This window comes from Ascaphus truei, chromosome 21 (genome assembly GCF_040206685.1).
Source record: "Ascaphus truei isolate aAscTru1 chromosome 21, aAscTru1.hap1, whole genome shotgun sequence".
Taxonomy (NCBI): domain Eukaryota; kingdom Metazoa; phylum Chordata; class Amphibia; order Anura; family Ascaphidae; genus Ascaphus; species Ascaphus truei.
In genome coordinates, this window is record NC_134503.1 from 21,119,932 (window position 1) to 21,147,233 (window position 27,302).

Below are 27,302 nucleotides of genomic sequence, written 5' to 3' on the forward strand. Positions count from 1 at the left end.
TATACTCATTAAAATATAGTGAGGATGGATAACATAATCAGAGATTATATTATCGGTGAAATACCACAACATGATGAAGTGGCAGTTGCAATTGGGAAAACAAGTACATAAATGGACTTGTCTGGTTTTCCTGAAATCTGGTATAAGTGAGTGATCCTGTGTGTATTGATCTTCAGAATTACTTAGAACTTGTGCTGACTAATTCTCTATGCATAACTTGTTGATGCCTGCTCTGTAAACCCTGCAAAGAATTATGCTGAGATGTAGTGATGCTGTGTATCTGTCTGAATTAATACTGGAACAAAATAATTTGATCCATGGACTTATTGACTATTTATTGACTTATTGATAGGTCATTCTTCAAGATAGAGAATGACCTATCTTCACTGTCCTGTGTCACCTTTGTGCCCCACACCTGCTCCCATCCCCACAATAGCTCCCTCTCCTCCACAATAGCCTCACACCTGCCCCCCTCCCCTCAATAGCCCCACACCTGCCCCCTCCCTCACAATAGCCAACACTTTACCTTGGGGGAACCTCCGGCGAGCGCTGGAACTTGCTGCCGGGTCGCCTCCTTCTTCTCAACTGGTTTGCAGCACAGCCTCCTACTTCCCGCCGGAAGAAGGCCCTGCATCAGCAGAGGAGTAGGAGGCAGCCCGGCATCAAGTTCAAGCACTCGCAAGCCCCCCCCCCCCCCCCCCGCAGTTACCGGACACAGGACTCCTGTCTCAGTTCTACCCCTGCTGGCACACGGTCACGTGCCACATGACAACACCTTGTGGGGCACATGTGGCCAGTGAGTTTAACAGCCGTTCTCTAAGGCTAACAAGCCTCTATTGATTATTCTGATGGTCATGACTGCCAGAGGTAAATTCCCCTCCACTTGTCTAGCACGCCCACCTTCGAAAAAGCTTAGCAGCACAAAACGCACCTTGTGTTTATTTAGATTTATTAATAAAAATGTTTTACCAGGAAGTAATACATTGAGAGTTACCTCCCCTTTTCAAGTATGTCCTGGGCACAGAGTTATAAAAAATACATGGTTATATAAAAAATTGTGTGTGTTTAACATTATGATAGAGCGATCCGGAAGTTGAGGGCAATTAAGCCTTGTGTGTTGTCAGGGCCGCCAACCGTTTCCCCGGGCCTCATGACTTGAGTCATCACCTGGCTCAGTGAATCATCCCGGTTAAAACGGTATTAATTGCCTGGTCTCCCGTGACACTCCCCCCTCTCATTTTCCCTCCCCTCTCTCATTTTCCCCTTTCACTCTGCAACTCCCCTCTCTGTTTGCTCCCCCTCCCTCACACACCCACCCACCCACCACTCTCTCCCTTTCTCTCACCCCCTCTCTCTCACCTTCTACCTTCACTCATTTAACGCCTCTCTAACTCTCTCACCCATCTTTCACCCCTCTCACTCTAACCCCCCTCTCTCATCCTCACTCACCCACCCCCTCTCACTCACCACCCATCTTAATCAAACCCTCATCCCCCATTCACACCCACGCTCTCTCACTCAGACCCTCACTCTTACTCAGCCCCTCACTCACCCTCTCACCCCCTCTTTCTCACTCTCCCTCCTCCTACACCACCTCTTCTCACTCACTGATCCCTTCTCTCTCTCACATCTCACTTACGCAACCATCTCACCCCCTGTCTCTCACACCCCGTCTTACTCACCCATCTCACTCTCTTCTCATCCCTATGTCACTAACCCCATCACTCAGTCACCCTCATCATTTAGCCACGTCCCACTTTCTCTCTTACCCCTCTCTCTCATTTACCTCTTTCTCTCACTCAACTCCCTTTTCTAATACTTTTACTTTGGGGAGGCTTACACTAATGAAGATCTTCAATTGGGTTCAACTTCCAGGCGGGCCCAACTTGCAGCTGAGAAGAGTTGGGGCCCTGCGGGACACAGACACCACCAAGCCAGGGACTCTGGTCCCAGCTCTCTCCTACCCCTGTCCCCCCTGTCAGCGGCTCTGTGTGTAGTAAACAAACATCAGAGTAGGCTAGTACTCCTCTGAAAACAGTGTAGGGCCCTCAAATTTAGAATCAACATTCAAATCACCAGTCAATTCCCTATCTAAATTACCAAAAGGCAGATAAACCCTCCCACCTCCCGCCCAGGTGCAAAACACTGTTTCTACAATTAATACAACTCTACACTAAAAAATTGTGAATAGCATCTTTTTTCTGCATTAATTAATAGACCCCATCATTTTTTATATGTGAACTATTTTAGGACTGACAAAGTCACAGAATATACTTACTTTGTAAACTCAGGACTAATTGGTTCTCCTGTGGTCCATACAAACACTGATTCCAGATTCTGATCATTTAAACCAGTCCAATGAATCCCATTATAAATTGACGAAACCGCATACTGAAAGAAAATGAACTAGTATTAAGAATTAAAGTCACAAAACCATCCTGCCTTCCAATACAAAATACCATGCTAAATTATAAAGCAGGAGATAATGTATATAAATATCCAGAGAATTTAATTGAATCTGGGTTACATTGTAGAAAAATTGACCAAAATGGAGAAGACTATTATAGTCGTAGGGAAAAATAATAGCGTTTCTATTTCAACGCATGTTCTTTGGTGCATAATATGTTTTTATTTCTCTGCTTGTACTGTAGCTGTCTCAAACGTAGGAAACTTGTCAATTAAGGAAAATAAATAGAAAAGGAAAAAGGTAATGAACAGAGACATAAAAATACAATACATATTTTCCCCTATTTAATACTTACCTGATAAACATGAGGAATACTTTATGCTACAGAAATGAGATGCCCCTGAGGGCCATCTTTTCCTTGTCTCATAAGACTTCATGGCATTGAATTTGGGAAAGTAGCTTCATTAACATAATACATTTATTATTATTTTTCTAGCAGCCCCTCCTAGTACCAAAATAAGTTAAGGATAGTGGAGAGTTAAACAGATTTAATGTACAGTAGATGATTTACATCTATAAAAAAATTTAAACTTTGTCCGAACTACTAACCCAGCCAGGTTATATATACTGATGGGTATGGGGGACTGTATAGACCAGGATCAATGATGCCATGTTTAGATTAAAGTGTGCACGATTTGTAGTCTCTAGATGGGGGATATGTCATATGTCCTAGTTTCAGACATACAGTACGGTTAAAAAGTTAAAATTTTAAAGTATGAGTGGATGTGGACTTATACATTTTTATCACACAAAAGACAGGACACAGTACCGGTATATTTTATTAAAGGGTTATGTTTAATAGGTATATGTACTGATAACCTGTGAATGAACTGTGGGAGTTCCAAGTCATGGATTCCGAGGGACCAGATGACTACCAAGCTTGGTGCCTATGGGTCTGTTCAAAGTCCGGACTTGAGAGTCTCAGGGATGCTAAGGTGTTAGAACAGGAGGGGTACTGCAGTTCTGCTTGAGTACCCGCATCCTGGGCTAACACAGGGCTATCCGGCCACTATTTGCCAGAGGCCAGACTCTGTGGAGCCTGGACAGCGTGTGGGCTCAGTATGCAAAGAGGCAGAGGTGTCAGGTTGGCGCATGCCCCTTTGCAGAGTGAAAAAAGGTGCCCTCCCGGATTTACAATACTGGCAAATCGGTGATTGGCTGGCAGGAGAATTCCCACGCTCTGATAGGCTGTAGAGGTTTGTGAAACGCGTAAGGAGCCTTGCAGCCAATCAGGAGGGCAAATTCCAAGCGCCAAACCATCAGCATCAAATTCAAAGATGCTCTGTGCTGAATAGACGCAAGCCGGCTTCAAAAATTTTGAGTGAGGAAGTTTTCTAAGTCCTGCTTTTGAGAACGTAGCGGTCGCAGCTGGCATTGTACGCCGAAATCAGTTCCAGTTTATGTGAGTACCTCACGGTCATTGGAAACGGCTCCTACAGAGGTAATTTTTGAGAATTTCATTTAAAAGACAAGTTTATTCGTTAGCCCCTTTCCCAGTAAGTGTGTTAAACCTGAGAATTGTGTTACATTGTGTGTATGTCTTTTCCTGAAATAAATCACAATTTCTTTTACCTCCTTGCTTTGCTCAATCAATGATCCCGGTATAAAAAGGTGTTGATAAACCTGGTCTCCCGTGACACTGAGTAAGGTCCGATCTTTGCTCCCAGATGGGGGAAGCCCAGGCCAGTGCATCATCGGTGAGTAGCAAAATGATATACTCCACCTGGGATCTTTGAGAAGGAAAACGAGAAGGCATCATTTCGAACGGAATAAAGCATTGATTTAAAAACCCTCGGCATCCGTGGTGATCTCCAGTATAACGATTGGGTGTCGGAAGTCGGGGTTCAGATGTCAGGGTCATAGGCATAAGTGTAGTAGTGGTGGCAGCAGGACCCGAAGGGGCAGGAGCAGGAGGAGGGGCTTGTGCCCGGACCGTGAGAGACAGGAGATTCTCTTGTAATAGGTCCATGCGTCGGTCGTTCTGCTCTAAATATGTCTCAATCTTTGAAAACATGGTGGCGTGCGTGCTCAAGACTCGCCCTACCTCAGCGGGGTCCATGTTTGTAGGGCTGAGCATACTGTAACAATGCGCTCACCACAAACAAGGCGTGACCGTGAGGCCGAGGTGGGGATTTGATAAACGCCAACCCACAGCCGTGTGGGCGCTTCTGGAGTGTAGATAGGTCGAGGTAGCTGGGTCGGGGTAGGAGAGTTCAGGATGGTCAGTGATACTTGCCGAGGTCTGGATTGGAGATGTACAGATCGTTGCAGGCAATTTAGCCAAGATCAGGATTGGAGAGGTGTGGATCGGCGTTGGTAAGCCGGGTCAGAGCGGAGAAGTGCGGAATCCAAAAACAAGCAAGTTCAGGCAACACAGGACAAGACAGGAAAGACTCAGACAGGGGGCAAGACTGCAGTGAACACAGCGCACATATACAAGGTTATGCTCAGCCAATGTGCCAGAGGGCAGGCTGAGCATATAAAGCCGAATAGTCCAATGAGCTGGGAGCACACTTAGGAGTATGCTTGGCTGTGGTTGGGCGAGAGAGGCAGCACAGGTGTATCCATTTAGACAGAGTGACAGAGGAGACTCTGAGCGCGTGCGCAGGTGCCACGCACAACGGGTGCGCACAGCGGGACGATGATACGACCGAACAAAGCCTGGAGGCGGGGCAGCGGGAATAGCACTTAGTGCCGAGTGTGGTTCGTGAGCACCTCTAGAAGGAACGCTGGCATTCGCGGGTCCTTGAGATGCACCGCAGGAGGCAGGACACCCGATCACGGGTCTAGGTAAGCTGAGAGTGCGCCGAGGGGGGCGTGAATGACGAATCCTTGCAATCTGCCTCTAAATACTCTGAGGAATCCAGCAGGGAGCTGGTTGATTGAAGCCAGTCAATTAACCAGGCTCCACCTGGCTAATTAGACCAGTTTAAAAGTCTCCTACTGTGAACTAAGAGATTCTTGAGCACACAGGATTACTGTGTGCTGATTGCAAAACACAGGACACAGAGATTTCCTTAGCATACAAGGGTGCTGACAAAGGAGTGGAAAGACAAGACTTATATTCCTGGAATCGGCTGGACTGCAAAGCCTGCAGCAGGAGAACCTCATAAGTCTTTCTTATATAATGCTCCTTGAGAAAAATAGTATATGTTTTTGGAACTGGGAACTGGCCTACCCAGCCAGTCACACATAGTTAGGGTATATACTGTTTAGTTATTCTCCAAAGTGGAGTAGGTATTTGTTTATTTTGTTATGTATGCTGTACAGTGTTTAAAGGGACAAGCTCAATAAAGCAATGTTTTAATTTTACCCAAATTGGTCTCTATTAGCATACCACGGCACACATCTCTTACAAGGAGCCCGACGGGAACAGATAGAAACCATGCTCAGGCAACTTCCTGTAGGAAGTACTTCCTTTTTATAGGCAAGACACCTGTACCCAAGATGGCCACAGTAGCTCCAGTGTGGGTGAAAATGATGAAGTATGCAAAGGAACAACATGGTCATAGGAGCTTCAGTGTGGGCACTGCCAGTGCCAAAGCCTCATAGTATCCCTCCACCCCCTCCTAATGAGTGACCTCCTAGTGATCCAAGGCAGGCTTGAGGGACAACTTCTTGTAAAAACCATGGACCTTAGAAGGGGCATGAATGTCCTTGGAATCCACTCAAGATCTTTCCTAGGGGCCATACTCTTCAAATTGCAACAAATACTGGACTTTGCTACGAGATCTGTGGAAGTCCAAAATCCATTGAATCTCGCATTCCTGCTACCCTTCCACCATTACAGAACTGTTAGGAGAGAGAGGGAAAGAGAAGGAATTCTGAATGTAGAGAAGTTGTGTTTTAAAGAATTTCATGCAAACATAGCAAAAAGGAGCAGTTCTGCACAATTATCCTGCTGTTCGGATACAAAGCAACAAAGTAACTGTTCCAATAGTTGGTTGGTCCTTTCTGTTAGGCCAGTAAACAGTTGATGGAAAGCTAAGGAAAAAAGGAGACCCAGTCAGAAGCAATCTCCATGGGTACTCAATGGAAACAGAAGATTTCCCTGATGAAAATTTCCGAGAGTTTCGAGGCAGAGGGTATTTTTTTCAGGGGAATAAAATGGGCCTGCTTAGGGAAATGATCGACCATTACTAGAATAGTAGTAAAACATTCACAGGGCGATATCTCAACAATAAGTAAATTGTCAAATGGTTCCTAGGCCGGTCAAGGAATGGCAGTGGCAAGAATAAACCACAAGTAAGGGATCTGAGCACCTTGGTTTGAGCACAAGTGGCACAGGCAGCCACAAACTTTTTGATATCAATGAAAATTTCCAGCCACCAGTATGTGCGTGATAAATATTCAGACATTTTTATCACTCCGGGATGACCAACAAACTTGGATTGGTGTCCCCAACATAGAACGTCTTTGCAGAGACATGGAGGTATGTAGAGTTTAGAAGGAAGTACCGGTGCTTGGGCAGGGACTTCCAACTGTGCTAGAATAATTTTCTTTAACAGAGGAGATTAAACCGAGGAGATGATGCCGGCAGAGGGAATGATGGGGCCCTTATTGGTCTCAATGATCTCTTCAGTAGAGAATTGTCTGGACAAGGCATCAGCCTTAGTATTCTTTGACTCTGGATGAAAGCATGACCCAAGTCTCTTAGCGCCTTCAATGTATTCCAGGTTTTTGTGGTTGGTGAGAATTGTGAATGTACTCTCGACTACCGCGATCTCACCTACCCTTGAACACGGCATACAGACTCGGACTACGCTGCTCTCTCCAATCCCAGACCACGGTTTACGGACCCCTACTATCCTGTCTTCTCCAATCCCAGAACTCAGCAAGTATACCGCATCTTCTACACTCTCCAACCCAGACCCGGCTATGCTAAACTATCCGCCTTCCAGGCACGCCTCCGCTGCTGCGGGTGTGTGGTGAAATACCTTCCCACCTCAGTGCCGGGATCTTGTCTAGTTTGTGGGCAGCTCAAGCGTTACAGTATGCTGAGCACAACAAACACAGACACCAGTGAGGTGGGCCAAACCGGCCTCTGTGACTGTTTTCTTTGTTGGAAAATCAAGTCATTTTTTTAAACCCGTGAAGTTGAGAAACTTCGTCTGCAGCTACAGCCAGATGGACTCTTGAAACAGACTTCTGAACAAACTCCCTCTCTTGAACCTCGTCTCCCTACTCCCAATCGCTATGCTGGTGACCCACATGGGTTCGAGGATTCTCACACCAATATGATATTCAATTTGAATTAACTCCTTCTAGCTTTTCTTCCGACAGATCTAAAGTGGCTTATATTATTGCACTTTTGACCGATAATGCGTTGGCCTGGGCTTCTCCCATCTGGAAGCAAAGACCTAAACTTACACAAAATTTCGCAAATTTCAAAAAAGAATTCAAACAGGTGTTTGATACCCCTGGCCGTAAAGTTACTGCTGCATCTTCTTTGTTTCACATTTCCCAGGGTCACAGATCTGTTGCTAAGTATGATCTTGAGTTCCGGACCATCGCTGCGGAGACGGGCTGGAACAATGCGGCTTTATCTGCAACCTTCTGGCAAGGACTTTCGGAGACTCTGAAGAATGAGTTAGCTGCTCAGGAAAGACCTCCCACGCTGGAGGACCTGATAGCCGTATGTATTAGGGTGGATCAACGCCTTCAGGAAAGGCGGCTTGAACGCCATCATGCTTGCTCTCTCACTCCTATGCCTCCTATCCGCAGTCCTACTCCCATCACTCTCCCAGCTCTTGAGGCCCCATAACCCATGCAGTTAGGAAGTCATCAACTCTCCTATTCTGAGAAACAATGCCGGACGAATGAGGGTCTATGTTTCTACTGCAGTCTACCTGGACATCTGGTGCAGCGCTGCACTACGGAGCTGGGAAAACGTCACAATTCCCAGATAGACTGGATTGATAACAAACCTATACAGTGGGGTCCAGTCGCTAAGAGTCCTTCTACGCCCTCCGTACAAGTTGTTGCTGGCCTACAGACCACCAAATCAGCTAACCCTTCTCTTCCTGTAATATATTCAGAGTTTCTTGACGTATTTGATAAGGTTCGGTCTGAGGTTCTGCCCCCTCATCGTTCCTTTTACTGCCCTATTGATCTTTTGCCCGGTGCCATCATTCCCAAAGCTAGGTCTTATCCTTTACCACTCCCAAAGACTATTATATTGAAAAGAATTTAAAGAAGGGCTTTATAAGAAATTCCACTTCCCCTGTCGGTGCAGAGTTATTTTTCGCTAAGAAGAAGGATGGGTCACTCCGCCCGTGTATTGATTACAGAGGTTTGAACAGGATTCCTCTGAAGAATCGCTACCCTTTACCCATTATTTCCGAACTTTTCAGCCGCTTACAAGGTGCTACCATTTTCTCCAAGCTGGACCTCCGTGGGGCTTATAATCTTATACGTATATGACAAGGAGACGAATGGAAGACGGCCTTCTATACACGCAACGGCCATTACGAGTATTTAGTTATGCCCTTTGGACTTTGTAATACACCTGCGGTTTTCCAGGAGTTCGTGAATGAAATCTTTCGTGATGTCTGCAACAGGGTCTTATCCCTGTTAACAGACTTGTCTCTAATCCAGCAGTGTGCTGGTTGATTGCTGGTGCAATCAACCCCACCTGCTAATCACATCTCTGTGAAATATTCTGTTCTGAGATAGGAAGGGAGGATTCTTTAGTCTCATACGTGGGGCTGAACCAAGGAAGGAAGGACAGACAAAGAGTTCTTTAGTCCACAACTGGGCTGACGTGTGGAACAAACAGATGTCTTGAGCTGCAAAGAGACTGCACGCTGCCAGCAAGACACAGGGGGACAATACTTCTAAACCTAGATCCTGACATTGCCTTAGTACACAAGGGTGCGGACACCAGGAGAAAAGAGAAGCCTCCCCTACAGCTACAAGAAATAGATAAGACTTTCCTATGGGACTGTTTATATATCTGTTTATATGTATATATATATTTGGGCTGGTAAATAGCTTAGCTAACCACCCAGTTTAGAGAGGGCTGAACTACATGTGTAGATAGTCTCCAAAGCGGAGATAGGTTTTTGTTTGGCTTATTTTCATATATTTTCCTGTGTTAAAGGGACAGGCGCAATAAAGCCTAATTTTAGTTTCACTTTAAACGGTCTCCATTGCGTACCTCTGCACACATCTCTTACAATGTCCATAACATTTTCGTCATCGTATACTGTAGTGCCGACGATTATTCTAAAACAAACCTTGGACAATCTCCATAAAGACCAAGGTACAAGCTGGGTACATGCTGCGTACATGCTGCAACATTTCACACATTTCGGCAGACAAACTAATGGCCCATCGGATTAACAGCAGGGGTCCCTGGCAGTCCCATTCAAACGGAATGGGACTGCCAGGAACCCCTGCTGTGTTAATTCGATGGGCCATTACCCTCTGCAGAAATGTCACTGAAATGTACCCAGCATGTACCCAGCATGTACCTGGCTAGTTCAAGGCAAGTTTAAGGCAAGCTTTAGAATACTCGTTGGCTCGTCTGTACCTTGATGACATTCTCATCTATTCCAAGTCCCTCCCGGAACATATTCAGCACACTAAGTTAGTTCTCTCTCACCTGCGCAAGAACCATCTCTATGCCAAGATGGAAAAATGTATGTACCACCAGACCTATAATTCGTTCCTAGGGTACATTATTTCTGATACAGGGATCGCGATGGATCCTGATAAACTTAAAATCGTCCTAGTACTATTAAGTACTTGAGCCATGCAATAGCCACACTGCGTCAATGGATAAAGATATTTACTGTGCCATCTGACAGACACATACAGAATTGAAATTAAAATAAATAAAATTCCGTTGGTTTTCCGTGGCCGGACCCAGGTGCACAAGGTATACCCATGGGTGGAATCTCATGGCTTGTCTGGGTACCAAAGATAGATAGTAAGTCTTGCTACTGTACATCTATACCAGTTTTAACTAAATTCTCATGAAACCTGCAATGCTGCCATAACTCAGTAATGTCAGTGGAATAAGTGGTGCTGTGCCATAAGACACTTTAAAGAGCTACAAGCTATCTGCTACACCAGAAGGGTCTCATGGCATAACACTGCTTAGTAAAAATGGGTTAATGAGCCTTATGGCCAGTGTGTGGTGCCGGCTCCTTTTGCGGCAAATGGATTATGTGTAACACATTTGGATCTACATTTGTTTACCATTTCCTCATCTGATGTCAGATATAGAAGCTGTGTCTCCTTATAACTGTTACAAATCAGGAGAGCCTCTCTCCATGTACGCAGCAAAGATAAATCCTGAAAATAACAGCTGCCTCTCCAATATTGCCATCTTGGACCAGGAGGACAACGGCTTAACAATCCTACAGGGGACAATAAATCACAAACAGAAGATTGAATGTATTTTTTTTTTTACAGAATCTTCTAATATTGATGTAAAACATAAATTAACCGTACATTACTGAACAAGAGCAGGTACGTAAAGTGGCCTATTTATTAATAAAATGTTTAACCAGGAAGTAATACATTGAGAGTTACCTCTCATTTCAAGTATGTCCTGGGCACAGAGTTATGATGACAAATAATACATGGTTACATTAAATGAACAGGGTATACATTATATACAAGATATAGCATGCACAGTTAAAGATAATATATATTATAGGCGTATATAACAGTTACAGACCAGATTAAAATGTGAGACAGCTTCAGTTTTGAAAGAACTTAGACTGGTGGTGGCTGTGAGAGTCTCCGTTAGATTGTTCCAGTTTTGGGGTGCACATTAAGAGAAGGAGGAGCAGCCGGACACTTTGAGTCTTGGGACCATGAACAGTCTTTTGGAGTCAGATCTCAGATGATAGGTGCTGCATGTGGTAGGTGTGACGAGCTTGTTCAGATAGACAGGTAGCTTGCCCAGAAAGTATTTGAAGGCAAGACAGGAAAGATGAACTTTGCACCTTGACTCAAGTGATGAGCAATCTAGTTATGTGAGCATTTCGCAGTTACGTGTGTTGTAGTTGTAATGGAGAACCAAACGGCATATTGAGTTGTAGAGGGTATCAAGTTTGGGGTGCCGAGCCGTATACTATGTCCCCATAGTTGATAATTGGCATTAGCATCTGCAGTTCGATACGTTTTCTGACCAGCAGACATAGGGAGGATTTGTTCCTATAAAGTACACCTAGTTTGGCATAGGTTTTGGATGTCAGGGTATCAATGTGCATCCCAAATATTAAATGGGAGTCAAACTATATGCCCAAGTATTTAAAAATAGTAACAGGAGCTAGGGTGGTATTAGCATTGGTTCTGATCTGGAGCTCAGTCATTGGAAGCTTTATAAATGTAGCCTTGGTCCAAAATACCATTGTTATAGATTTGCCAGTGTTTAAAAACATTTTTTTGGGGGAAATCCGATCTTCAAGTATCAAAAAGTCAGAGCGACGGGGGAGGGGAGGGGGGGGGTTGATGACAAAGAATAGACTCACGTAGTTAGTAACCTATAAATGGATTGAGGAATTGTAGTCACCCAAGTAATAAATGCTTGAGTTCCCACTCAACATTCAACCCTCTGGGGTGAAGAGTATCAAGGGTAAATACCCAAAACATTTCTCTTTTGTTGAGAATGTTCTCTCTATCACCCCGTCTTTTGGGTATAACAATGTGTTCAATACCAAAGAATTTGAAATTCTTGATGCCTCCCTTGGGACAACAAGAAAAATGTCTAGGTACCGGGTGTTCGGAGTCACCTCTCTTGATCAATCTAGCATGTACAGCTATCCTATTTTTTAGGGGTATTATCGTTCTTATCGTTCTCCCCACATATTTCATATTACAACCGCACAAGATAACATAAATGACATAACTAGTATGACAATTAATGAAAGATAACATTTTGTAGCTGGATTTGGGTTGGATGGTATTTATTCTACGGGTGGGTTTTACATATTGGCACCATGCACAATGGCCGCATTTGTGGAACCCATGCGGTATGCCACTTATGTGTTCCTGAGTAGATGAGCTGAACAGGCTTGGAGAAATTAGAGAGCCCAATGTTCTGGCCTTCTTCAAAACTAATCTAGGCCTGTCAGTCAGGACCAATTTTAATTCTGGATCTAACTGTAAGGTATTCCAGTGTTTCTGAATGATTCTACGGATTTGGTTAGCTTGTCCATTATATTGAGTAATGAACAACGGATCAATTTCAGTTCGGTCTTTAACTCTTGTAATGGATCTACTTTTTTTATTGTTAAAGACCAAATCTTTTCTGTCTCTCTTTTGTGCCTCCTGAAAGGCATTCTCAACAATACGTTTGGATAGTCCCTTCTATCGAATCTCTCACCGAGATCTCCAGCATGTGACAGAACAGAGTCTCTTGTAGCGGAGAAACTGTCAATTGGGGATCCTGTGGATAAAGGATCTAGGATGACTACTACTGGTATGTAAAAATGAATTTCCAGAATGTACTTTCTTAAAAACATTAGTTTCTATTTTATTGTCAAGGTCCACATGGAACGCCACATCAAGAAAGTTTTTATGATGTATATCAGTGTCTATTGTAAATTTTAGATTAACATCATTGATATTTAATGTGTCAAATAAGGTGTTTAAAGTGTAACTGTCACCATCCCAAATAAAAATTAAATCATCTATATAGCGTTTATACATAATGATGTGATGACGAAACAGATTAGTGCTCCCATAGATGTGAGTTAATTCCCAAAGGCCCATAAAGAGATTGGCGAAAGAAGGAGTAAAAGAGTTCCCATAGCAGTGCCTTTAATTTGTAAATAGAATTGTGAATCAAAAGAAAAATAGTTGTGAGTAAGCAAAAACAAAATGCACTCTTGAATAAAAGTGCTCTGTGCTTGTGAAAGTGTGGAAGTGTGTAGAAAGTGTTGTGTAGCAGACAAACTGTGCTCATGTGCTACAGGTATAATCATGTATGTATGCTGCTTTCTCCAATCCTGACCCTGGCTATTTCTGACCACAGAATCCACACTTTTTACAAGTATTGTTTATTTTTGGGGGGAATACCATTGGTACTGCAGGCCCGCGGGGACCCCCGGACTCCCACAGAGATCCGTGGGGACCTCCGGACTCCCGCGAGGATCACCCGGGACCCCCACGGGTTCAGTCGGGGACACCCGCCGGCCTGTTGTATGGATGGTGTGCCTGCAAAAAGGTAAACAAATATTTTTTTCTAAGTCCAGCTCCTTTTTCGCCTGCCTTTGGCTGGCGTGTTTTTTCTTGCACGTTTTTAAATCACAATCACTTATCACAGCTTTGAGAATTGCGCAGACTGGCAGAAATCGGCGCATTTAGCTGATCGGACGAGCTTTTGGGACTTAGAAAAATATCTTGATCAAAGCCCATTTAAGAACGCAAACTCCCTTTTATCACTGCTCAGTGAATCGCGCTGAGTGCAATATCACGTTCTAAAGCCACTTTGCGCACCTAAAGTCACTTATCGGAGTTTAGTGCATACCCTCCTCAGTCTCAGTATAGACCTTGAACTCTCTCAGAAGGAGTCTCATAGTCTCAGCACAGTATTGGGAATCTCTCAAAAGGAGTTTTGCAGTCTCAGCTCAGACCTGGGAGTCTCTTAGAAAGAGTTTCACAGTCTTGGAGCAGAGCTGGAAGTCTCTCAAAAAGAGGTTCACAGCCCCAGAACTGATGTAGAAGTTTCTCACAAAGAGCTTCACACTCTCAACACAGAGATAGATGTTTTGTGCCAGGAGATCTGAAGTCTCAGCAAAGAAGTGTGAAAATGGAAGGATGTCTACAAGAGGGTCTTGAGTGTTTTAGAGACTGTAAAAAGAGAACATGAAAACCTGAGAGAGGAGGTTTCAAATCTGACTGATCAAGACAGTGAAGGAATGTAGAGGCTTCACAGAGTAAAGAAGGTGAAGAATCAAATCCAACAAGAAAAGTTGTAAGTGCAGTGTGCACTGAAATAAGTAGAGGGTACGTTTCAGCAGGAAATGAGCAAATCCCTACATCTTTAATTAGAACTTGCTCAGATCAGAGCAGACTCTGAAAGAAAAAAGAGAAACATTCCAATACTTCAAAAATCCAGTCAATATGGAGAATGCAACGACAAAGAAAGACATTTGAACATTGGAAACAATGTGAAATTGTGGTCCTGTCAAATGTAGGAAGTATCTGTAGCAAAGATGTTATAGAAAAATGAAGGAAGCTGCTTGTTTGATTCAGTCCAGACATAAATCCTTCATCACAACCAAGCAAGCTGCCCGTTGCTATAAGCACATCTGCAGTACTGTCTCAGTGCTATAATAGGCTTTCCTCAAAATCCAGAAAAGAAGAGCCGAATTAGGACTGAGAAATATAATACAAATCCAGTCATGTTACCGTACCCACCATGAAAATAGCCACTATAAAGATTCAGTTTTTGGCAGAATAAGACAGCACCTTCATCAGTGATCACGCCCCTGCAGATGCAACACTAGTTGTCCACTCGTCTTTGCAAGGGAAAAAGGCACAAGGCTACAGGTTTGACATTTAAAAAAAAAAGAGAGGCCACGGGTGTGACGGGAGACCATGTAATGCCTGCTGCGACCGTTACGTTGTAAAAAGCTCGACTTAGAAACTTTTCTGCTTTTAAAATCCTTGAAGCTGGCTCACGTCTATTGAGTTCTGATTATCTTTGAATTCGCCGCTGTTGGTTTGGCGCTTGGAATCTGCACTCCCCTTTGGCTGCAGGCTCTCTTAAGCTTTCAGGCTTTCCTTCACTAACCTGAACAGCCTATCAGAGTGTGGGAATTCTCCTGCCAGCCAATGTATTGTAATAGCCGGTATTGTAATGCAGGGCGGGCACCTTTTCTCAGGTAGCAAGGGGGCATGGGCTAACCTGGCCCCTCTGCCTCTTTGCATACTGAGCCCACCTTCTGCTTAGGCTCCACAGAGCTTGGATTTTGGCAAATGGTCATCGGACAGCCTTGTGTTAGTCCAGGACGTGGGTACTCAAGTATAACTGCAGTGCCCCTCCTGTTCTAACACCATGGCATCCCTGAGCCTTTCAATTAAGGACTCCGGACAGACACAGAGGTACCAAGCTTGGTTGCCAGCTGGGTTTTCTGGAATCCATGACTTAGAAAGCCCACAGTTCATATACAGGTTATCAATCAATATATATATATACACATTAAACTATACCCATTTAATAAAATATATTGTGTCCTGTTTTCTGTGTGATAAAAGTTAGGAGTCCCTATCCTGATGTCAGGGATGGAGTGAGTGTATATTCCCTACATTCACTAGCCTCATTCCTGGTACACATGAGAAAAATACTTTAAAAACTTTTAGACAGTTTAAAACCTGCTCAGCTTTATAACCTAGCTCGAGCAGCCCCTGAACCCTTAAACTAGGTTCAGGATACCTGGGCATGTATGTCTTTACCTCTGCTATACTGGGGAGCCCCTGCTATACTAACGACTCCGTGTATACCTGCAGATATCTTTTAACCCCTTCATACCCATTTACCTTGTCTGGAAGATGCTGCAGCAGCGATCCTGGCGGTGAGTCGTAAGAACGTTTTCCGAGTCCGAGTTTGGCGGAGTAATGTGCTTAGCAGTATCCAAAGATATCACGCAATCTCTGGATACAACTTTTGGAGTATCCCATAACTCTGGAACCCCGCTACATAGACACATTCTGTAAAGACTTTCTCCGACAAACCCACCCTGAAACTTACAGCCTAGAAATCTCCCGATCCCAGCATCCCAGTAAAGGCAAAAATCACATAATTCTTTATTGTTGCAAAATTAGTATACAGTTGCAGTAATACATTTTCGACATCTGGGTTCCAGAGCTGACACTCTCAGCCCCTAACACACGGGTCGGGGTTAACCAAGTGGGCTTCACCTTTATTATAAAGCATAATTAACCCCTTCAACGTCACAACGGGTAACAGTTTTTTAGACATCTTTTTGGAAAGGTATACAGGGATATACCAAATAAGTAAACATGGGAAGAATGTTGATCCAGGGAATAATCCGACTGCCAATTCTTGGAGTCAGGAAGGAATTTATTTTTCCCTTATTAGATATCATTGGATGATATGACACTGGGGTTTTTTTGTTTGCCTTCCTCTGGATCAATAAGGAAGTAGGATAAAGTATCTGTTGTCTAAATTTAGCATAGGTTGAACTTGATGGACGTATGTCTTTTTTCAACCTCATCTACTATGTACTATGTAACTATGTAATAGTTAGGTGTGAGGAGAACTGCAGCAAGATTGATGTACTGGAATTTAAGGATCCTGACACAGACGCAAATTACCTCTCTACTGATAATGGTGTCATGCTTTTTGCGGATTAGCCCGTGATGGACCAGTAAACTGTAGGCTTGGGTCCCCTAGTACTGAATGAGCTGCAGACCGATGCTTCTATAGTAGAGATACGCCACCAGACACCACTTGGGACTTTCCAACACATTGGAGAAGCGGACAGGCTGGATAAATTAATACATCGAAAAAGAAGGCCCCATGACTATAAATCTGCCGACTTCCAAAGAGAGATGCCGTAGGCTACAATCAAAGTTGATGAGAACATCGCCAAGGTTGAGCTGCCCGAGGTCAGGAATGCTGTGACAGATGCAGGTGGTTACCCAAGTGATAGGGAAGAGAAGACCGCATGACAGGTGAAAAAACTCATTGCCAATCGACTAAAAGAAGAATGAGTAAAATGGAGATATGAGCTTGAGCGAGATGTCCTCCACAGGGTTGAGGAATCTAAGCACATCAAGGAAAGGCTGTGCTGTGAAACATTATTTTGGAAGCGACTAGAGCGTGTTGAATTCAAGCGCCTACTTTAACAGACACTGGTTATGTGAACAGGTGACAAGAACTGTGTCACCATCGTCTTCCTCAACCACGACAACATATTATGATCATGAACTGATAAAGAGATAGCAAGCTTTTGTACTCCATCTCCTGAGTACCAGATAACTGCCCACAGATGAAAACCAAAATCACCAGTAGGAGGTAAAGTCTTCTGGGAAAAGGCTCCAATCCCAACCTAACTGGATGTTATCTCTCCCACCAGCCATTCTCTTTCGAGCCGCAGTTATGTTGAGAGAGAGCGGAGGGACGGGCTTCTGCCGTGGCTAATCCTTGCTGCCAACAAACAGGGGAGGAGTATAATAAGGTGGATCCCATGTCGCATAGTGAGACAGGGAAAACCTGTTCACATAGCCTGATACAGCATTGAGGTTAATTCTAAAGCAGGCTGTCTTAATTAATCTCCACTGCTGCCTCATTAGTCCTTTAAAAAGCATTCAGTACACACTACAAGGACCGATCTCTGATCCAGGGAGACACCCTGGACCACTGTAAAGATCACGCAGGGACTAGTCTCTCTGACCCAGGAACCGCATAAGAGAGACCAGCTTATACAAGCTACCACAGTCTCTTTGATTCAGGAGGCTTGCTGCACGTGGACAGCAATGGAGAGATCACCCTGCAGTGTTGACCTATTCCCCCCGCCCTCTGTTTAGCCTTTTGTTGTTGGTAAGGGGCTTAATTCCTGTGAGGATTCGCCATCCTGGCGGTCGCAGACCGTCTCCTCACCTCAACAAGCCTTCCATGATGGACACCCAGGATGCGCGGTTTCGTGGTCCCAGTACGCGCGCGCGCGCGGATCTTGCGTGTTATGATCCTCCGCCCGCGGATTCAGATCCCGTCCCCATCTCTGACACACGACCGGTGCGTTCGGCCAGCCTCCCTCTCGACGTGCGAGTCAAGCTCCGCCCCCACTCTGATGTGTGTCAGGATCACCGTGGGAATAACGCGCGTTCTCGGCTACGCTACTCAACCTCCGTGACGCGCGCAGGTTGCCGTGCGATTGATCCTGCCCCCTCTTACCCCAAGAATCAGCGTGGGAGTGACGCGCGCTCCAACCCCCTCCCCCTGGCCTCGGTGACGCGCGCGAGCAGTTCTGCCCTCATCCCCGATTAGGCTGCATCATAGGGCACGCCTGTGTGCACCAGCAGCCTATTGGCACTCTCTTCCTGGTTCCGCCCTGGCTGGCTATTGGAGGCTCTGCCTTTATATACCTTCAGTCTGCTCTCTATCCTTGCTGAGGATAGTCATTGTGACGCCGTGCCTTGCCACATCCTTGTGTTACGTCGGTGCTGAACGCAGACCAGACCCGTCCCCTGAGCTGAAGGGGGAAGTGGTAATACACGCACCCGCAGCAAAGGGAGCGTGTCCGTAGTGTGGTATGAAGCTTTGCCAGGCCAGGTGTAGTAAGGTAGACAATACTTGCCGGTACCGGTTGTAGAGATAGAGTGAATGATGCCTTGCCGAAGTCAGGGAGTGGAGAGTGGAGATAGGTCGTAGTCTAAGCCATGTTCAAGGGGTTACCAGAGTGAGCATTGTCCAAGGAGTGCCGAGATCGAGAGCCAGAGGGGGTAGTCGTACGAGCTGCGTCAGAACCTGTGAAAACACTGAGAGAATCCAGAAGTACTTCCATACAGAGACTATGTCGAGCAAAGACTGAGAGCAGAGAGGAGCTAGATAAAGCAGGAAGGTCCAATTAGGAACGGAGGCGGGACAGGAAGAGCTACAGGGAGACACTGCAGATTGGTGCAGGCATAACAGGCCAGGTGAGTCTTGTTAGTAACCTGAGTATGCCCGTGCAGTGTGCGGGGGCGGAGCCTGAGGTCCGGGGGACGGGAATAAGAGTGTGCAGACTGAGCGTGCTCCGTAACCCGTGTACGCGTGTGAACCGAGCCAGTGGATGGTGCAGGTGTGCGTGCAGGAGGGCGTGGGCGCGCCCGGCGCTGAGCAGAGGAATCGCCGAGGGGAGTGATCCCGCGACGGCGGCAGGGGCAAGGAGCCGTGGAGGCCGGTAAGGCAGGATTGTTTTGTGTGTCCAGGGGCTCCCTGCGGGGAGGGAGTGCTCTGTGTGGGGAGCGAGGAGAACGCCGATTCCTGACAGTACCCCCCTCTTCAGGAACGGCCTCAGGACAGTCCAAGAACGGTTTCTCTGGAAACGTTTTCCTGAAGGACTTAAGAAGGTCCGGGGAATGAATGTCCTTTGAAGGTACCCAGGATCTCTCTTCAGGGCCAAAGCCCTTCCACTGCACCAAGAACTGGAGCTGACCCCTGGATAGGCGAGAATCCAAAAGAGAGTGAACTTCGTATTCCTCATTATTTTGTACAGTAATGGGATCCGGTTTACGAGTCTGATCCGGAAAGAAGTGACTGGAGATAAATGGTTTTAAGAGGGACACATGAAAGACATTGGGAATCTTCATACTGGGTGGTAGTTGGAGCCGGAATGCCACGGGATTGATTTGTTCACAAATAGGGAAGGGACCCAGGAACTTAGGTGCCAGTTTAGGAGATGGTACCTTGAGGTGGATATTCCTAGAGGATAGCTATACCAAATCCCCTGGTTTGTAACTGGGCGCCGAACGACGACGACGATCGGCCTGTAGTTTCGATCTGCGGGAGGAGTTGAGAAGGGTAGACTGAATCCTGGACCATGTGGTTTGGAGGGAAGAAATGCGTTCATCTACGGCTGGTACTCCAGAAGGAATGTTGGGGATGGGAAGACAAGGAGGGTGGAACCCATAATTTATAAAGAAGGGCGACTCCCGGGTGGACTCGTTTTTTGCAGAATTGACGGCATACTCTGCCCAAGAGAGGAGTTGAGCCCAATCATCCTGGAAATCGGATATAAAACATCTCAGGTACTTCTCCAGGGATTGATTGATTCTCCCCGTTTGTCTATTGGACTGAGGATGATAGGCGGAAGAGAAAGAAGAAGAGATACCCAATCTCTTCGTGAAAGCTCTCCAAAATTTGGATACGAACTGAGAACCTCTGTCAGAAACAATGGACGAAGGGATCCCATGAATCCGGAAAATCTGCTCCGTAAAGATATCAGCAAGGGCAGGGGAGGTGGGTAATCCTTTAAGTGGAATGAAATGGGACATCTTCGAGAACCTGTCCACGACCACCAAGATAGTGTTCATTCCTCTGGACCTGGGCAACTCCACGATGAAGTCCATAGAAATGTGGGACCAGGGGCGGCCGGGAACTGGAAGGGGTAACAGAAAACCCTGAGGCTTTTGACGGAGAGTCTTGCTTTGAGCGCACGTGGGGCATGCGCGGGTAAACTCCAGAATATCTTCAGACATCCTTGGCCACCAGAAATTCCGACAAATGAGATCAGTAGTCTTCTTAAAACCTGGATGACCTGCAGATTTAGAGGAGTGACCCCAAGACAGGACCTCTGGAACAAATTTGGATGGTACAAAGAGTTTGTTGTCGGGAACAACCAAGTCCTTGGGAATGCGTCTCTGGGACTGCAAAATCTTGTCAAGATTCTTGAAAGAAGACGTGGCGAGAATCCTCTCATGTGGAAGGATAGTCTCCAAAGATTCCTCTGGCTTCTCTTCAGAAGAATGTATTCGGGAGAGTGCGTCTGCCTTTACGTTCTTGGTCCCGGGGATATAGGAAAGGTGAAAATCGAATCGAGAAAAAAAAAGAGCCCAACGAGCCTGTCGTGGACCAAGGCGTCGAGCGTTCTCTATGTAAAGAAGGTTCTTGTGGTCCGTGAGAATAGTAAACGGCTCTTTCGACCCCTCCAGCAGGTGTCTCCACTCTTGAAGAGCCATCTTCACGGCCAGAAGTTCCCTGTTACTCATAGTTCCTCTCGGCAGACGAGAATTTCTTGGAAAAATATGCACAAGGATGTAACTTATCTTGGGGCGTGGGTCTCTGGGAAAGAACGGCACCAGCGCCGCAATCAGAAGTGTCGACCTCCAGGACGAAGGGAAGTTCGATGTTGGGATGACGGAGAATAGGTGCGGATATAAAGGCTTCCTTGAGTGTCTCGAAGGCGGAGATGGCCTCGGATGACCAAGCAGAAGGATCAGCTCCTTTTTTTGGTGAGCGCAGTGAGGGGTGCCACAATGGTGGAAAAACTCCGTATAAACTTACGATAGTAATTAGCGAACCCTAAAAAACGTTGTATGGCCTTGAGAGAGTTGGGTCTTGGCCATTCAGTGACTGCTTGAAGTTTACCGGAGTCCATCATAAACCCCTCATCGGAAATGATATACCCCAGGAACGGAGTAGAGGTCTGATGAAAGGTGCACTTCTCCAGTTTGGCGTACAAATGGTGTTCACGGAGACGGGAAACGACGTAGGAGGTGTGGCGTATATGGTCCTGGAGATCTTTGGAAAAAATCAGGATATCATCCAAGTATACAATAACAAAAATATTGAGTACCTTACGAAAGACGTCGTTGATGAAATCCTGGAAGACAGCGGGAGCATTACATAAGCCGAAAGGCATTACCAGATATTCGTAGTGTCCACTACGCGTGTTGAAGGCCGTCTTCCATTCATCCCCCTTCCTGATGCGCACCAGGTTATAGGCACCACGTAGATCCAACTTGGAAAAACTCTTGGCCCCCTGTAATTTATCGAACAGTTCGGTAATAAGGGGAAGGGGGTAACGATTTTTAATAGTGATGTGGTTTAAACCCCTGTAGTCGATGCAACGCCTCAACGACCCGTCCTTTTTCTTGACGAAGAAAAACCCAGCCCCTGCTGGGGAATTGGAGTGACGAATAAAGCCTTTCTTGAGATTCTCCTGGATATATTCATCCATAGCGTGAGATTCTGGTAACGACAAGGGGTAGGTCTTGGACTTGGGTAGGGAGTAACCTGGAACTAGATCGATCGGACAATCGTAAGTCCTGTGTGGCGGCAAGAGGTCTGACTGTACCTTATTGAAAACGTGCCGGAATTGATGGTAAACAGAAGGTAGAATAACTTCGGGAACTGAGGTATTGGCCAGCAGTTGATGAGTCTCGTCTGACCTCGGCCTCCAGGAAATGGGAGCAGAAGTCCAGTCAATGAAAGGATTGTTAAGCTGTAGCCAAGGAAGACCAAGGGTGATGGGTATCCCAGGAGCGTGAATGGCATCGAGGACTAAGATCTCCTTGTGCAGATGTGAGGACAGAAGCAAGGGAGCCGTCTCTAAGGAGATGTGGGCCGGGGTAAGAGGACGTCCATCGATACAGAAGAGTGCGATGGGAACCTTCTTTCTCACGAGTGGTATGCGGTTTAAACTGGCGAATTCAAGATCCACGAAGTTTCCTCCAGCTCCTGAGTCAATGAAAGCGGCGGTAGAAGTCTTGAACTTATCGCCTGAAAGGGAGACTGGAAATGTAAGTAGAAAAGGGGACGTGGAGACATTACACCCAGAGAGAGCCCCTGTGTACTCAGTGGGTGTTCCCGTTTCCCGAACGCAGTGGACACTCCTGAACCAGATGTTCCATGGATCCGCAGTAGAAACACAATCCCCCGGCGTGGCGGAACTGCCGTATCGGTGTGCGGATGCGTTGTACCCCCAATGGCATTGGCTCTGGCAACTCCAGTGCAGGACGAAGAGGTATGGTAGCACTTGGGGGAGCAGGAGTGTTGCTGGGAGTACTGGAGAATGGAACTTGAAAGTTATGGACGCGAGTGTGCTGACGCTCTGAGCGGCGTACCTGGATACGTTGATCCACTCGGACAGCCAAATCAATGAGGACCTCCAATTGACCTGGCTTGAACGACTACTCTACATCCTAGGCGCGCCCGCGTGTCTGTTGGTCGGCGTAATCCCCTACCTCAGCACCGCGGTCGCTCTTCTTTTGTGGTGAACTACGCGTTACAGTTCCCCAACCCATAGACTGGGTATAAGCTGTAGTTTAGTCAGTGCTCTCTATAGGAGCTAGATCAGTTTTGTTTTTCTTTAACCCTATGTTTGCTGACCAAATGCTTTTTATGTTATGAAAGTTGCGACAAATAAAAGCCTATTTATTTTTCTCTTAAAAACGTCTCCTTTACAAATGAATGGGCTCCAATGTCTTTCGGAGCTTGAGCGTGTCTTATTGGATAGCCGCACTTAGTAAATATGGTCATATACTTCTATAGAGCAACAACATTCAGCTTCAGCGTCACCTGTAATACAATACCTTACTGTCCTGAGAGTATTTTAAAGCAGTTTAGACAATATTATATTTAATAGTTACCTATAATACTTATAGAGTAACGCAACTAAAAAAAAAAAAAAGAATAGACATGGTTAGAATTGTTATATTTTTGATTATTTATTTATATAATTATTTATTGTTTCATGGCTAGAAGTGTGTCCAACTTAACTATAGAGCTGTTACTATTACTGTATGTTATTTGATACTATCCAAGATTTTCTGACTTACAGTATCACATTGAATATCCTCAAACTTACCTTCTGTTCCCTCACAAATGAAGAAAGAAGTGGAATTACATGCTCTGGAAAGCTGCTGCCCGCCAGCAGTGAAGACAGTACAGATGGAAGCACCAGGTGTTCCACTCCCCTGCAACCTAGAACATAACAGTCACAGTACATATTTCAGTTTTAATTTAATCAGGTCATTTCTATCAAGTACTTTATCTCATATTAGTGTGGAGTGCATTGTAAAAAAAATGGCCAGTGCTCTTAGGCCTAGATTCACAGATCTCTGTTAACTTAAGTTGTACTGTTACCAAAATCCATACCAGATGTTATGTTCCCTGGGGGAAACGTGAATCCAAAAAGCTAATTATATTTATTTATTTATTTATAAAATGTTTTACCAGGAAGTAATACAGTGAGAGTTACCTCTCGTTTTCAAGTATGTCCTGAGCACAGTTAATATGACAAATAATACATGGTTACAAATACAGTTACATAAATGAACAGGGTATACATTATATACAAGACATTGCATGCACAGTTAGAGAAGATGTATATTATAGGCTTATGTAACAGTTACAGACCAGATTAAAATGTGAGACAGCCTTAGTTTTGAAAGAACTTAAACTGGTGGTGGATGTGAGAGTCTCCGGTAGGTTGTTCCAGTTTTGGGGTGCACGGTAAGAGAAGGAGGAGCGGCTGGATACTTTGTTGAGCCTTGGGACCATGAACAGTTTTTTGGAGTCAGATCTCAGATGATAAGTGCTGGATGTGGTAGGGATGATGAGCTTGTTCAGATAGGCGGGTAGCTTGCCAAGAAAATATTTGAAGGCAAGACAGGACAGGTGAACTTTGCGCCTAGACTCTAGTGATGACCAATCTAGTTCTTTGAGCATTTCGCAGTGATGTGTGTTGTACTGTAGTTGCATTGGAGAACGAAACGACAAATTGAATTGTAGAGGGTGTCAAGTTTGCCAAGGTGGGTTTGGGGTGCTGAGCCATATATTTTATGGCAGCTGGACTTTCTTTTTTCTCCTTTTCACATCTAAAGGCAATTGTTTGTTGTGTCTGGAGTGGTGGTTTTTACACCACGAGACTTGTGGTTTTTACACCACGAGACTTGTGGTTTTTGTTTTTTGATCTTTTGTGATCTTATCGGATCATGTCTTTTATTTTGAGTTATATGTTTTTATGAGTCATTTATAAAAAAAATTATTGAATCTATTAATCTTTGTTTTTTTTTCTTTTTTGCGCCCCATTTGTGTGTTAACATTAAATCACTGTGTTAACCTTAACGGATCTGTGTGAATATGTGTTGTTGTTGGGATCATCTCCTTTGCATATGATTAGCACTAACATCTGATACAGTTAACACAAGGGCCATAACGGCTGAAAACAGCACTTAACACTAGGTTATTGCGCTGGGAAGATACTTGCAGCAGTTGATGCGCATTTCCTTAGCCACGAGGAGAGGGAGAGAGACACGCAGTGCCGGGGACTGCACAAATACCTGCCGAGGATCAACCCCAAAGACCCCTGTACATTGTCCTTTGAATTTTCTGAAAATGTGATCGTGACCATTGAAGATCTACACGTCATATAAATATACCTATACAATCTATACTATTTGATGCTCTCTTTTTCCATGAAATTCCTGGAGGACGAATCCTGCTTGATGATCATGAAGAAATTACTTTAAAGAGAACACCACACCATTTTATGGTTTAAAACACGTATTTCCTTAATTACACTATCTGTACAATAGTTCATAATTTGTTTATTTCACTTAGTGCGCCCCATTCTTTCACATTTTCCCTTTTACAGTTAGGCATCATTTACTGAAAATAACAGCAGTATTCATTGGTGTCATATCCATGTACCCACCCTCTCCACTCCAGCAAAATACTTATTTTGGCGCCTGGATCAGAGTAGTACCAAGATGTGCTTAAGGTTATTGTAAGATAACGTAGCATTATATAGCAGTGTTGTTTTTGCATATAATTAGCTTTGAGGATACCATGTTAACTCAGGGAACATAACGACCATTTTGTTTTAGGTAACCACATACATGAACTTTGTTATAGGCCTTGTTGTATGGACTGTAGTATTAATAGTTATGAGTGGACACTTTTGCTCAAGGTTTGGATGCAAAAGTGTTTTGTGTGTGGTCCTAAAAAAGGTTTTGTTATTTTGCTTTTGACTGTCTTTTTGGTTCCAAAAAATGTTTGTGTTTTGGTTTTACCAAAATATCGATTTGTTTGGTTTTGACGTTTTACCAAATTCTGAAGAAAAAAAATGTAATAAGAAAAAACCCCACTATATTAGGCTACTGGAGCATAAAGAAATGTTTACAATATGTATGAAATAAAAAATAGTTAGAAAACCAAAATAATTAAATAATTAAAACAGATATGGTGCGAAATAACCCCCGTTTTCAATTTCACTTTAAAGATGAGCATTTGGTTTGGTGTTCTGGTTCTTATTCTAAATAACATTGGTTCTAAAAACATAAAGGTTTTAGTCTTGTATTTGCTTTTGGAATGCAGGGTTCTGGTACTGTAGATTCTGATCTCACATACCCAGTTTTGCCCATCTTTATAAATAGGAGTTATGAACCCATTCTTACCAGTAAGAAGTGTTGTTATCCACTGAAACTTTATTAATTTGGTCAATGGCACGTAGTATCCAGTTCTGAAAGGCACAAGACCAAGTAGTACATTTTTTAATACGTTACAATTATTTAGCAACATAATGCATACAGTATGAATAAGCGTTGACTTATTAGCCATTGGAGCTTTGCAGAAAACAGAAGTGGAACATTATAATGAACCATAATTCCACAGGGTGGGCTTATTTGGCCTGTGTGGCCTAAATGCATCTCATCTCAGTGCTTCTACAGGATTTATTAGACCTTTAGTGGTCAGCTTCCTTATACATCCCAAGAAAAACTGCAATCATTTTGACTTTTTGATGCAATGCAATTACAAAAGTTATAAAAACAGAGAAGTCTATAAATACTTTGCTTGAAAAATCCTGAAGGACACAAAATATGCCTCTGCAATTAGGTCATTTTAAATGTGTAAGAAAGAAACATGAACAGTTAACTACCTGTCTAACAAAGGACATCATTGTTACAACATCCTTAACTTTTCCACAGTCAAAATATTAGATTTACAGTATGAAGGATTTTGCATTATATTGTATATATAGATCTTATACTATATTAGTGAAAGCACTGTATGCCTGCCTGCATGCATGCATGCCAGCCTGCCTGCCTGCTGGATGTCCGGTGTCCCTAGGGGAAATCTCATTGGTCCCTTGGGCCGCCCCCGCACACCTCTCATTGGCCTGAGGCGGAGTGACGGCCCAAAGGACACACAGGGACACAAACACACACACAGGGACACAAACACACACACAGGGACACACACAGGGACACACACAGACACACACACACACACACACACACACACACACACAGGGACACACACACACACACACAGTAGGGGGGGGGGTGTACATTAGCAGCATTGTATAACCCGGGGGGGGGGGGGGGGCTCACATACCCGCCTCCGCCTCTTCCTCCCCGA

At 44.7% G+C, this 27,302-nt stretch overlaps 1 protein-coding gene across 4 annotated transcripts in view; it reads right to left on the reverse strand.

Moving 5' to 3' along the window:
- Window positions 1–27,302, reverse strand: part of LOC142472303 (macrophage mannose receptor 1-like) — a 244,922-nt gene that overhangs the window by 38,065 nt on the left and 179,555 nt on the right. For all 4 annotated transcript variants that reach the window (XM_075579316.1, XM_075579315.1, XM_075579317.1 and 1 more), the window contains 4 exons: window positions 26,339–26,403; window positions 23,746–23,861; window positions 10,673–10,833; window positions 2,279–2,391 (listed from right to left, as the gene is read on the reverse strand). In XM_075579316.1, the coding sequence (XP_075435431.1) occupies window positions 2,279–2,391; window positions 10,673–10,833; window positions 23,746–23,861; window positions 26,339–26,403 (455 nt within the window). The remainder of the gene's footprint in view (window positions 1–2,278; window positions 2,392–10,672; window positions 10,834–23,745; window positions 23,862–26,338; window positions 26,404–27,302) is intronic.